Genomic DNA, 14746 nt, shown 5'->3' on the forward strand with positions numbered 1-14746 from the left:
GAAGGGATAGGCTACCCACTCCAGTATTCTTGGGCTTCCCTTGTGCCTCAGCTGGAAAAAGAATCCACCTGCAATGAAGGAGCCTTGGGTTCGATCCCTGGGATGGGAAGATCCCTTGAAGAAGGGAAAGGCTACCCACTCCAGTATTCTGGCCTGGAGAATTCCACAGGCTGTATGTATAGTCCATGGGGTCGAAAAGAGGGACATGACTGAGCAACTTTCACTCACTTCACACACAGGGTTAAGCCCTCTCTGAGCACAAGACAGACACGTGGTAAGACATAAGCTTCCGTTCCTAACACTGGATGCACAACCCACCCCTCCTCCTCTAATATTGCTTAACCACTCTTTCTTCTTGGCTTAGCAGCAAAACACAAAATAAACATTTAAAAAACCATCACTGATCTAGGGTATTAGAACTCTTGTGCACAGCCCCACCTATAAAAGCCCACCGTATCGCCCTTCCCTTCCAATGAGGGCAAGGTACAACCCAACAGTAACTCAGTTACCACACCTTGATCATTTTATAATCTTTTATCAGACTCTACCTAACCTCTAGTGACAAGCTAGAACTATTTTTTCATTTTTAATTTCAGCCTATACCATGCCACCTCCCTCTACCCCAAAACACAACTCCTTATATAATTCCACCCATGTTTACAAAGTTACTCAAGCTGATTTCCTTACTTTAATGAAACTTTATTTTTGTTTTAACCTTGGACAGTTTTATGTACCTTTAGAGTCTATTCCATTCTCAAGTTATTTATAAAGTACCAAGAGAAAGCAACAGAAATTTAGTTTTTAAAATTAAAAAGGTCCCAAGGTTTTTAAACTGCATGTGTCACTAAGTGAAAGCCACATGGCTCTCTCCACAGTATCTGCCCCTTCCTCTCACTTCTGAAATAAAACATAAGCTGTACAACCTAATGAGATCCTACTCATAGTTATTAAATATTAAGCCTTTGGGAAAATCCCAAAAGACATGCCTCTATACACTTAAGAGTCCATATTCTTTCCTTTTTGAAAGTGAAAAGTCGCTCAGTCATATTCAACTCTCTGCGACCCCATGGACTATACAGTCCACGGAATTCTCAGGCCAGAATACTCCGCCTTTCCCTTCTCCAGCGGATCTTCCCAACTCAGGGATCGAACCAGGTCTCCCGCATTGCAGGAGGGTTCTTTACCAGCAGAGCCACAAGAGAAGTCCTTCCTTTTTACAGATGTGTAATATTTTAAGCCCCATGTTTCAAATTCATGTTGCTAACACTGTAAATGTGATTCATAAAGAACAATCCTATATACAATGGTGACCCTCTGAGGTACCAGCAGCGGTCAAACTGGTGGCATACAGATCTAGAACTGGCCCTGATGGAATGCCATTTTGGACAGCCCCTCCCCAACTCCAAGTCCCAAGTCCATTCTTTTCATCCATAAAGACGAAAGAAAAGTGAAAGTGTTAGTCGCTCAGTGATGTCTGACTCTTTTTGACCCCATGGACTATACAGCCCGCCAGACCCCTCTGTGCATGGGATTGTCCAGGTAAGAATACTGGAGTGGGTTGCCATTCCCTTCTCTAGGGAATCTTCCTGAACCAGGGATCAAACCTAGGCTTCCCGCCTTGCCAGCAGATTCTTTACCATATGAAAAAAACCATAATGTTGGTATATTAATAAAAGGGATTTAACATGGTCAGATTGGGCCTTCAAAATGACCAGAGAGCCCTTTTACACTGTGCGCTCGCTTCTCCTCTGGCAGTGGGTATGTAGTCAGGCAGCTCTGCTCCAGAATAAAACATCGGCTTAACCCAGTACGTGCCGGCCTCCTCACTGAGAGCGGGATGAGCGGCTGACAACGGTCAGGACGATCTGGCTATAAGTGAGCTTCTAGAGCTAACTAGGCTGCGTTGTGCAGACAGCAGAGTTCTCTTCCTGGGAACACCATTTTGGTTTTCTGGCAGCCTCACTGTGGTTGATCACCTACACGCTCATGCTGTCGGCAAACACTGAAGCATAAACCACAGTCCCACACCTTCCATCTGGATGCCCCCCTAGAGCACTCCTGGAAGGCGGGGCTGCTGCTGGGCCCCTGGGGGAGCTCCTATCAGGCACGCTCGGAGCCTTTGTCCAGTTCAGACTGGAAATGAAAATGGGAAGAGTAAGCCTACAAACTGGTTTGTTCCGCCTGCTGTGCCCCAAGTGGGGCCAGTTACCAAGCCCAGGGCTTGTCCTTTTTCTTTTTTTTAAATAAAAAAAAAAACCTGCCTGCATGTATACTAAGGATTTTAATTCTCAAGTATGAGAAGTAGCTGTTTCAGGACGCCTTGAGGGAAAAAAAAATAAGATCAAGTATTTTCTTTCAGTAAAGCACACTCACATTATCTTTTTGCTCTATGGGAGTGGGGCAGTAGTAGTGAAGGTCAGAAGTTGGAAATATTATTTGACAAAATAATTATTTTTGCAAGCTGCACTCATGTGACAGAGGTCTGGGAGTTGGCACAAAGGAGGACCCGCCTCACGATCCTCACCCCTACCGAGCGGCCCGCCACCTGCAGCCCAGAGCCGGCCGGGGAGGGGCCGCCGGCCGGACCTGGCCTCCGGCCACCCTACCTCCCTTCAGGGCACTGGATCAGACGTGATAGATATCCAGCCAAAAGAAAGAAAGAAAGGAAAGGAAGAGACAAGGGGGAGAGGGGACAGAAAGCAAAAAAAAAAAGCCCTAAAATTTGGGCTCCGTCTTTTCAAACACTCTAATCCTTTCGTGCTGATGGGTCCTGGAGCGGCCGGAGCTGGCACGGGACCCTGGAACGGGAAAATCTGACTCCCTCAGCCAATACGTTAAAGGGAAGACTGCTAATCAGCTAAATAGAAACTGGAATCTGTTCACATGAAGTCTCCCCCCTCTCCCGCATCACCAGAGGGACACCATAGTGTTCTGAAACACACTCTTGACATCACTTGGCAGGCAACCCTGTTTTGCTTAACATGATTCATCCCTTAGGTTATTGTTTTTAATATTAGAAAGTGAGCTTTTAAATGCCAAACAAATTTTATAGCAGGGGGACAAAAGATATTCCAAGTGGTCTCACTGGACTTTCCACCAACTGCGTCCACCAAATGGTCTAAAAGACCCCCTTCCCATGGAGTTTCAGAAACGAGGCAGAGAGGCGGCTCCATCCAACTATTACCTAACATGAGACTTTTGTTCTCCAAGTTCAAAGAGGCAGTATTTGTGGGGTCAGGGCTGAACTCAGGTGGGCAGAGCTGTGAGTGAGAAGTGAGGAGGGTGAGCTCTGCAGGAAATCAAGCGAGTTCAGTGGGGCTGAGTGGCCCAATCTCCCGAGAAGCTGCCTGTGGCAGCCAGATATGCAACTGTGTGGAGACCTACCTGCGGTCCATGTTGCCGCTGACCATGAGGCTGGGAGGGCTGTCCCGGAGGTTGACGCAGGAGAAGTCGCCCAGTGCGTTGCCCAGCTTCGAGACGCAGCGTTCCGCTTCCAGGCTGTACACCAGGATCTGGGGAGGAGGAGGAACACACAGGTGTGCATTACGGGAGCAGGCCCACACAGACACCTTCCACCCAGCATCGCCCAGGGCTCGGTCACACCACTCGCTCCCACAGAGAAGAGGCTCTGTCGCCTCATTTCCTGACCCCTTCCAGGTAATGGCAGTAGAGGACGTCCCTGCCAGAACAAAAGGAAATGCAGAAGAAAAGAAACTCCAAAGAATTCCAGGCCAAGGTGCAAACAAACTCAAAGGACACACAAAAAATGCCAAGTGGGGAAATTAGGCATCCCAATTTCCTAACAATGGAAACCAACTAAGGCTCACTGCTTCTGAGTACATAATAGGGGAGGCTAACAAGAAGCCGGCATGGGTTATCTCTTTTTCCCCCTCTGTATTTACACCACAACAGGTAAAAGAACGAACAGCAGAAGTATTAAGGAAGATGAAGCTTGCAGAGTTAACCACTAGATGACTCCTTTAAATGACAAACTAAAACACAAAGTCCTATTTGAAACATTAAAAAAAAAATTCTTTTGAGATACAACTGATACTCCCCAACACTGCTCTCTTCAGTCACATCCACTTGATAATAGGAAGCTCTGTTCCATAAGGTATGGAGGCAGCTAATAAAGTATTCTTGGTCTCCAGACAATGTATTCATTATATTTGAACACTGCCTCTTCTCCCGGGCTTCCCAGGGTGGCTCAGTGGATAAAGAATCTGCCTGTAATGCAGGAGACCTGGGTTCGATTCCTGGGTCGGGAAAACCCTCTGGAGGAGGACATGGCAACCCACTCCAGCATTCTTCCCCGGAGCATCCCACGGACAGAGGAGCCTTGTGGGCTATAGTCCACAGGGTTGCAAAGAGTCGGATACAACCGAAGTGACTGAGCATGCATGCACACCTTCTCTCCAGCAAAAAAGGGGGCCAGGGAGGATGATTCATAAGGAACCTTTCTGAAGATTATTTAAGTCTCTTATTAAAAAGTAATTCATTTAACATTAAGTGCTCACTATGGGTCAGTAACTGTTATTAAGTACTGAAGACACAGTACTTGCCCCAGAATTCACAGTTCAAAAGCCTCTTCATTTACACACACATACACACACATATGAGCATACATTGTATTCTGTTGATCATGGGGTTAAAATTCATCACTGAACTCAACAGTTTTAATGTAATATTTTATAGAGAGTCTCCTCTCACCACACACATGAAAATGATATGCTATTTTTTTGTTAACCTATACACTTACCAATTATCAGTATACAGATTCATATTTCAGAATTGAGAGGTTAATAAACTGACCCCACCTTGAAAACTATCGATCTCACTGTCAACATACATTTATAAGAACTGAATCTTTGGAAATTCCTAAGAAACTATTGCTCATAGTATCTGAAAGGAGAGAGGGCAATTTCAAAATGTAAAATGCCTTCTTAATCCACAAAGACTATAGAGAACACACTAAATTTTATTTTTATTTCATGCAGTTGAAAATAAAGTTTCTGAGAAAACTTCAACTATAAAATATCCAAAATAGGATTATGTGGACCTAGAAATAAATCAAATCTGCTGTCTACGGTGAATATCCTAAAAACCGCATAAAAATTAGTTCCTAGAGGGAGGGGAAAAAAAACACCAGCAATCTCCTGGTCTACTTTAAAGTAACATTCCACACTTACATATCACTGTAGAGTTTTCAATAGGACTTGGACTCAATCTCTTGTTTTTAAAATACTTCAACATCGACAGCAGGAAGAAATGTCCTCAGTAAATAGAAGAATTAAAATCTGATACTGAGTCTATCCCTATGTCTTTACTTTTTCTGGAAGTTGTTTTTTTTTTGCAAGAGGACAGGTCGTTTCTGAATGAAACAGTGGGATCTAATCCCTCTCCAAAAATTCATCATAAAGATGTCTAAGTTAGTAGTCAGGAGTCAAGGGTTTTCTAAAGTGTTTAATAATTCAACAAATCAGAACTACCAGAAGAGTACCTTGACCATTACGTTTAGTTAAAGACCACAGAGATTAGAAAACACATTACCCATCTCAGAGGTGGTTCTTCCCACGTTACGAGTCCCTCAACGACCTTTACCATCTCCCTCTCCCTCCCATGCTCTCTCTCTTTTAATAAGGTTGAGCAAATGGGACTTCATTTTATCTGATTGCCACAGACTAGTGAGATTAATTATTCATGCTCACGCTCTCCCTCTTGTTAAAGCCATGCATTAGACTAATTTTTCTCTTTATTGCCCTAGTTGGGTGAGTCTCAACCCCTGGCCACTTGACTCGCTCTCAGAGGTGTATGGATATGCTGGAAAGAGGGAAAAAATGACCCGTAGCTAAAATCTTGGGAGAAAATGTTCTGCACTAATGTGACCGCCAAATCAATAGATGTTGCTGGGGATTTTTTTTCTTTGAAGTACCAAGAGTATATCATAAAAGGGCTTAAATAGTGACTACAGAGCAAATTTTTGTAGGAGTTGGATGTTTCTTTAAGAATTGTCCAGAAGAACTGAACCTGTTGTCTATTTTACAAAGAAAAGTGCAGGAGAGGCAGTGTGGGGTCTCTGGACACTGTGGGGTTTACTCTTTTCTCTCTGGTTTCCAGGTAGATGGAGAGGGCACCTCGGGGCAGCAAGCATTGTTTAAAAAGCACTTTGCTTTTGGCAATCCACTCCAGTAGTATTGCCTGGAAAATCCCATGGACAGAGGAGCCTGGTAGGCTACAGTCCATGGGGTCGCAAAGAGTCGGACACGACTGAGCGACTTTCCTTTTTTCCATCTTAGAGATCTTAAAGTATTTCTACAAACCCTACTCTTAAAATCCTAACTTTCATTTCTGTCAATTACTTAATTTCTCTGAAATTTCAAAAAAAAATTTTCTGATTGCAAACATAATATATAACAAGTTCTAACACAACAAAATCATGTAACAAAAACTTGTAACCTTCTGCATATCCATCTCTCAAAAAGAGCCACTTTAACAGTTCAGTGTATACAGCTAGCTGTCCCTCGGTATCCATGGGGGTTGAGACTCCCGGATACCAAAATGTGCCCACACTTAGATAAAATGGTGTAGTGTCTGCATGTAACTTACATTTTCTCATCTGTGTATTACTTACACAACTAACACAATGAAAATGCTGGGTATATAGCTGCTGGTGCTCAGCAAATTCAAGTTTTGCCATTTGGAACTTTCTAGAATATCTTTTTAAATATTTTCAACCTGGGATGGGTTGAATCTGTGGATTCGGAGCCTGTCTCGCTGACTGGGCGCTGCTAGACTTTCTATACCCACGTCTGTCTTGTCTGTTGCTCCCTTTCTCTCACTCTCTATGTGTATCAAATTGTTTTTTTCTTCAATGGGATTATTGTTCTGTGACTTGTTTTTCCTACTAAATAACATGAGAGATCTTTCTTTATCAGTACCTATTAATAAGTTGATCTTTTCCTTTTTAAAGGTTGCACAGAATTTGTCATGGATATATAATTCCATATTGGTGGATACCTGAGTTGTTTCTAATTTTTTTAGACAAAGTAAATAACAATTACCCTTAATTTGTAATTCTTTCTGCAGTCAGTCAACAAATGTTGATGACTCTTCCTCGTGCAGCAGGCACTGGAATGAACAGGGAGGGTGGGTGATGTGCAGGAGCCTTGGCGGGCTGCCAGCTGAAACAACCCACCTCTTCACCAGCTGCATGCGGCCACCAGCTGTCCCACTCCCCTGTTTGTGGGACTCACCTCTCTGAGGAGACCCACCTTTCCACCGTGTCCTAGAAGGTGGTGATGTCACAGGAGGGGCAGCAGTACAGTCAGGATGGAGGTGGCAGCCACAGGCCCAACATGGGGAAACCTCAGGCAACACCCTGGTGCAGGCAAACCCTGCTCCTCCCAGGTGTAACCCAGACCAGCTAGTGTATCTAGCACTGGCTTTCCAAACAGACCCTGAAGGAAAGGGATGAGAAATGGCTCTGTCCCTGCAGTGGAGTGAGCTCAAGGCAGGTCAACTACACTCAGTAAGACCTGGGTTTAGCTGCAAACATTTCTGAAATCTGGGACTGCTATTCCCCTCATTAGGAAACAGGAACCATTTGTGTACAGAAACAGTTCTGAAGAGATTACAGAGCCTTGCAGTCCCAAACTTGTGGTCACGCGCTAATGACTGAAGAAAGGAACTCCATTTGTACTTTAAGTTTACCAAAAACAGTGAGTCTTCCTCAAACTACTCCACGTCATCTGTCAAAGGCATGACACCACTACCAATGTCACCCTAAGCAGCAGGCTCACCTCCTCCAGACCCTGTTCAGTTGTGCCCAACTTTCTGCAACACCATGGACTGTATGTAGCCCACCAGGCTCCTCGGTCCATGGGATTTCCCAGGCAAGAGTACTGGAATAGGTTGCCATTTCCTCCTCCAGGGGAGCTTCTCAAGTGGTGGATTCTTTACCACTTGAGCCACCTGGGAAGCCCTACCACAGTCTCGTACACAAGAAATACTCATATAGGGCTTGTCTGCCTTTCCAAAGAGGTGAGGAGTGGTCAGAAGGCTTCCTTGTAAGGCTATAGCTTTTTAAAAAGTGTGAAATAAAGATAGTTTGTCTGCCACCATCTTAAAAAGGAGAAGCGACAGAGAGGAAAGGTGAGGAGATGCTGTGCTGGACTGCAGCAAAGTGAAAGACAAAAGTCACAGGGAGAAGACCTGATTGCCATCCGTGGAGATGACAGTCTACCTACTTTCTTTTCTGATCTCTAACGACTCTCCTCTGTCACTACCATATATACTCTTCTGAGGGAAAGTCATGATTAAGAAGCCAAACTCTAGAAAGTAGAGCCTCATGCTCTCTTCTCTTCCATCCCAATCAAGCTTATCTTGTATTCTCTTTGAGCCCTTAGCAGAGTTTAGCCCTCCTATCAGTGCTGAAGGTATCTACCATCTATGCAGCCCACCCCATCCAGTGTTCCCAAGGTGCCATTTAGAACTGTGCATTTGCTTCCTCCGACTTTTCCTCAGACCCGTGGTTCTCAAACGCTGGAGGGCAAGAGGGTCACTGAGGAGACTGACTGTACAGAGCAGCCGAGGCTCTGTTACGAAGCGCCAGGCCACACGCTGTTAACACTGTCCTAGACGAAGGCTCCTTGGGGCAACAACCCTATCATTTATTCCTGCAGCACTGACGAAGGACCCAGCAAGCGCCTGGTACTCTGTAAGTGCCCGCACATGAACTACATGATTATCAGGCAAACCCAGGGCTTAGCACCGTCTGCGTGTCTGCTCAGTCGCTCAGGTGTGTCCAACTCTTTGCGACCCTATGTATTGCAACCCACCAGGGCCTCTGTCCATGGGGATTCTCCAGGCAAAAATACTGCAGTGGGTTACCATCTCCTCCTCCAGGGGATCTTCCCAACTCAGGGATCGAACCCGTATCTTCTGCATTGGCAGGTGGATTCTTTATCACTGAGCCACCTGGGAAGCTCTACCATGGTCTGGCACACAATAAATACTCAGATAGGCCTTGTTTGGCCTAACATATTCCCCCATCCCTGCACGTCTAATCTTGTTGCCAGCCTGCACAAAGGAACCACTTCATTGTGCTCCAAACAGAAGGTCCCATAGCTCTCTCTCCACAATATCCAGATTCTAGAACTCCCACGCTGTACCCAGGCCCCAGGTTCCACCTCTGACAACACGGCACACAGAGTGTCTGGAAAACCATCCTGTTTCAAACACTGAGGATGGCTGGTTAAGATTCAATCTATTAAACATTCTTCAAATGTCCTGTTTAACTACAAAATCTGAGAAATTCCAAGGAGCCAGAGACAGAGAGAGCACAATAAGCAGAAGGGGAGGCAGCACTCAGGTCAAGGGCTGCTCTGGGGAACGTCTGCTGGGGTCAGGAGCCTGGAAAACACGGGAAATGGGCACAGTCTCCAGCCAGAGCCAGGTGGAGCCAGCACTGTGGAGTCTGCCTGAATCTGGGGCCCTTGGAGAGTGAAGTACACTTGGCAAAAAGTGAGCCAGGAGCAAAACTCTATCCACTGGTAAACAGAGCCTCCTGCAGGTTCAGCTCAGGATGGAAACTGGTTGCCCTTGGGCCTGCAACCCTCACACAGGCTGGGGGTTTGAAGTCATATGACCTGCAGGGCCAAAAGACTCCAGGGCTAGTAATTAAAGTATTTTCATGTCGGTAACATGGTTCCTGGTAGCTGGCAGAATACTGACAGGAGGAAGACCCTCTCAACCCAGGTCCAGCAGGAGATCTACAACTTGAGATCAGCCAAGTATGAGTTCACAATTCTTAAAAACAACAAAAAATTATTTTTCCTAGAGAAGGAAATGGCAACCCCCTCCAGTATTCTTGCATAGAAAATACGAAACCGAGGAGCTTGGCGAACTATAGTCCATGGGGTTGTAAAGACTCAGACGCAACTGGGCACACACACATGTACGTGGTAAAAGCACATCCTGAAATGTCTATTAAGACAAGTGTCAAATCAACTGTACTTCAATTAAAAAAAAAAGAACAGGAAAGGAAAAAAATTTTTTTTTCCAAAGACAGAAACAACTCTTTATAAGTGAGAGACATAAACCTGAAGAATCAGGCTTCTAAGGACATCAGATGTTTATCAGATGAAGAAAAATATGCATGCTGGAAATGTTTACAGAAATAAAAGAGAGTGAGGGGTCAAAGCGGCAAGTTTGATTAAGTAGCTTTGAAAAGCAAAACAACTTTCTAGAAATTAAAAAAAAAATCAATGGATGAGTTAAACAAGTAATTAAGAGTTCAAGAGAGAATTTGTGAACTAGAAGACAGATGAAGAAATTATTCAGGGTGCAACAGATAGATACGGAGATGGAAAAGATGAGTGGGTGGGGGAGGGCAGAGAAGGTAAAGTAGTTTCGTCTAACACACATCTAACCTGAGTTCAAGACAGAATAGAGAGAATGAGGGAGGGCAAATTTCAACAAGTCAATGGCTGAGAACTTTCTGCAACTGAAAGCAAAGAAGTGCCAGAAAATCCCTAACAGGGAGAACAAAACTAAATCCACACCTAGAAACAGTAGAGAGAAACCACAGAAAATTAAAGACAAGGAAAAAGCAGCCAAAAGAAGAGAAAGAGTCCTAAGTGGGACTGAAAATTAACCTCTCAGTTAACATCAGTGGAAGTCAAAACTAATCACCTCTTCAGACGAGATCAGGCGTGTTCAGGGTGGTATGGCCATAGACAAATTAATCATCTCTTCAAAGGTCTGAGAGAAAACACCTATCCATCCTGGAATGACAAAGGACTGGTGAAACCACCTTTCAAGAAAAAGTATGAAATAAAAATGCTTTGGGATAAAAACAGAGACAGCACTTGTGGTCACGAGATCTTCAATGAAAAATATACTTTTGAAAGGTGTAAAATCATTTCAGAAGAAAAGGTCTAAAATGCCAGGAGGCGCAGTGAGCAAAGAATAAGGTAAATGTGCATGGAAGTCCATGAGTGTTGACTGTACACCACCGCAATTCTGATTCGGGGTTAAATAAACAGAACGAACTCCATCTAGTCCTTATTATTCCAAACAGTCAAGTGCCACGCATCAGGGCAATGTACCAGGAGCACAAAGATGCCAGGTGCGTGGGGGCCTCCAGAAATGTGGTCTGTGTCTTGGATACCTGTACGGTTGTGTCTGGCACACAGGATGGGCGTGGTGTACCTTTGATGAAAGAGTGCGGAACTGCTGCACATTTCTGCATGTGTTGATTATAGGCAAATGATACACTGGCCTTACATTAAAGATATGCGCCACAAATACAAATGAACACATTAAACCAAACTGCTTTCCACCAACAGCAAAATATTTAGCTGGTTTGTAAGTGGGAGTACAGTTTCATCTAAGTGGGAGGCACAGCTTCATTCAATACAGATCTTAAAGTACAAGACTAGTAATGCTCACTTAAAAAAAAAAGATACAAAAGAAAAAGACCTCTCACCTTTGGGGCAGAATTTACTCATGTGAACAACCCAGGTTGATCTCCTGACCTGACATAATATGACCCATAGAAACGTGGTCCAAAATTTTACTACAAAAAATGCAGGGTCTGCTTATCGATGTTCACATACTAAGCTAAGTGAATCGCCTCTATAAATCCACAGATGAGCTAAGATTTAAAAAAAAAACAAACGATGAGAAAGACAGACAACTGGGCTGGGAGGGCAAGCCGGTGAGAAAAGAGTAAATCATACGCAAAACAGCCAATAAAAAAATAAAAAAGCAGTTAATATACATGAATAATGGATGTCTGATTTAAAAGCAGTTTACTCCGATATGATGTAATTTTTGACAATCAGCCAGAGAGACTATTTTGTAAGTCCCTGCCAGAGATAAGTCAGCGCGCGAGGCCTGGTAAGGCGGCGTATCTGTGAACATGTGGAAAATGACTTTCACCATCACCCCAAAGGTGACTCTGCTGGCAGACAAAAGCTTGCCTCTCAGGTGCTTTCAGCAGCGGTGAGCACAAGCTGCCGAGCTGAAGAAATGGACTCCTGACACGAGCACAGATCCCTCGGCCACAGCAGCCCCGCGACAATCTCCATGACATGCTTCTGGCACAGTCCACCCTCAAACGGCGCACAAAGGGAGCAGTAGCCCAGGCTGCTTTCATGTTTAAGTTTTAATTGGAGTGACAAGCCCACGAGGCCAAGATATCTCAGGGATGGGACGGTGCTGCTGAGCAGCGCCAGGCGCTGGGTAGGCAAGGCCCGCGTGCGCGCCCCACCACCACGCGCCAATGCACCTGCAACCCCCGCTGTTCCAGGACTGGACTCTGCCCGGGAAGGCACTGCCAATTGCCACAGACCGTGCCAAACGTGGGGCTTTGTGATGTGGGCAGATGTCTACAAAGGGCCAGAGCGAGGCCAAGCCGACACCTATTGTGACCTAAGCCTGAAAAGAACCCAGAGAGCAGGAGCATGCTCGGGTGACAATGCAGGCCAGCCTGTGGTCCAGTCTCTCCCCATCCCCCTACATCCACAGATGCTGGAAATAATAGAGGAAGGCAGGTGTACTCTGGGACGGAGCCGAGAACGGCTCTCTGCCCTGCTTCAGGGATCTGTGTAGACAGTCTGCGTCCTTGTGCTAGAAGAAGGTGAAGAGCTATGACTAGCAAAACAACGGGTCACTGGGGAACCTGAAATGAACAGGAGATGTTCACTGTCAGAGCATTCAGTGCAGTGAGGAGACTGTAACTGCTACGCAAGCATGTAACTCAAAGCTGAAAATCCTCACGTCCTTTCACGCACTCAACAGGCCTCATCATAATGAAGAGTGTGCATGCCCAGTTTCAGAGCACTTCACATGTAACTAATCACAGCCCTGTGAGAAAGAAGGTTATCATTAAATCTGTGCTTGTAGAGGGAGGAAAACCTAGGCTGCAGACTACAAAATGAAGGCTTCAAAATTCAAGACAACTGGGACATTACTTTTTAACTGGGAAGAGTGCAAGTGAGACGACAGTGGTGTAACAACACTGTGAACCTGTAGATTCACACTGTATATGAAGGTCGGCACAGTCTGTGGCTTGGGCATCAATTTTCGACTGGCCTGGCAACTCCTCGTTTGGCCCCAAGTTGAGGCTGAACAAAGGCTTACAAGCAGGTAGACTGGCAGAAGGTGGATACAGTCAGCTGACAGAGGAGCATGAAAAACCACAGTCAACTTCTGGGGCCTTTGATGGAGGGCGCATAGTCCGCCCCAGCTCCCTTCACACCCTTAAGATCTAACAACCTTTCAACGACACCGTATGGTCCATGTTGGTGTCAGCACAAACGTGCTCAGCAGGGTCTTGTACGTAAAGACAAATATTAGCTGTTAACAATCATCATGATAGTCTTTTCACACAAATCCTGTCAGAATATCACTCCATTTGGTTCTCACAACCAGTAAAGGAAGACTAACATCACCGTACACATTTTGTGCATAAAGAAATTGAGCCTTAAAGTAGCTTAAATATTAGTAACTTGCCCCAAATGACACAGGTAACAGCAGCCCAGGATGCACGAGGCAGAGCCCAACTCGTCTCATTTCCAGGTCAGTGTTTGCCTGACCATATGGCACCATATGACAAGCTTTTTCCTTTTCCTGCAAAAATAGTCATGAATAATGGCTGATAGTTACAGTGTCCTCTATGTCCCAATAAGGGACAGTGCAGTCACTCACCCCACCTGATCCCCACAATTCCATAAGGGGGGTACCACGATTTTACTCACTTTATAATAGGAAGCGGAGGTGTAGAGAGGTCAAGTCACTTACACAGTGAAGTTCTGAAACTAGAATTCACGGCCAGGTGGGAAGACCTCTAAGCCCATCATCCTAAAAACCTCCACCTCAGGGTGCTCAAAATGCGACCCCCGGACTAGCAGCATCAGCAGCACAGGGCAGAGCCTCAGGCACTCCCCCCACCCCCGGACTCATTGAGTCAGAAGCCTGAGGGGTGGAGGCCCAAGATCTGTATTTTTCTGCGATTCGCTGGTGTTTGAGAACCCCTGCCCTGCACCAACCCTGCTTCTCAAGCCAAAAAGACTTTCGGACCTTAAAGCAGTGGTGCTCAGCTCTGAATCCTCACTCCCCGCCTCCCAGCTGGCGGCCGTCTGGTTAAGACAGCACTGGGCTGGGCAGTGACAACACGGCAGTGTGCGACGCGGGGCCTGTGCACCTAAGGGTCGGGAAGGGGAGGCTCTCACTGAGAGCCAGCACCGCGAGTAAGGCTGCTTCTCAAAGGGGACACTGGGTGGACTCCCTGAGAGGACATGAGCAGACAGGAGGGGAAGAAACAGCATCCTCTGTACTGCACATGCCTGGCTGGAGCAAGGGGCTCCCTTTGGAGGTGTGGAGAACAGGAACCAAGGCCAGGCAGAAGGTGGGCACCAGGGCCTCGTCTACACTCCTCAGCATGCAGCCACTGCTCTGACAAAACCAAATGGACCACGAGGAGGGGCACTGACAGGTGGTACAAGAGCCCAAAAGCCAGGAAAGGGCAGAGGTGGGTGAGGCAGGGGGGCTAGGGAAGAAGTATTCTCACGTCACTTTCAACATATATTTTACAACTTGTGAACAGGAGATAAGAGTTCACACCCTAAGGAAACAGTGCAGAGAAGCCGCCAGGGAAAGAGGTGGAGCCTGGGCCAGAGGGTCCGAGGCTAGAGGCTAGGAGCCAAAGAAACCCGTGCATCGAATCCGGTCCCCATCCAAG

The 14746-nt window shown here is 45.9% G+C and overlaps 1 protein-coding gene across 1 annotated transcript in view; it reads right to left on the reverse strand.

The window, feature by feature from the left end:
- Window positions 1-14746, reverse strand: part of FBXW8 (F-box and WD repeat domain containing 8) — a 113412-nt gene that overhangs the window by 13495 nt on the left and 85171 nt on the right. The window contains exon 8 of the mRNA XM_086348021.1: window positions 3385-3512. Within this exon, the coding sequence (XP_086204147.1) occupies window positions 3385-3512 (128 nt within the window). The remainder of the gene's footprint in view (window positions 1-3384; window positions 3513-14746) is intronic.

The sequence above is a fragment of the Bos grunniens genome, chromosome 17 (genome assembly GCF_055505025.1).
Source record: "Bos grunniens cultivar Pamir isolate PY7600 chromosome 17, Bosgru_T2T1.0, whole genome shotgun sequence".
Lineage (NCBI taxonomy): Eukaryota > Metazoa > Chordata > Mammalia > Artiodactyla > Bovidae > Bos > Bos grunniens.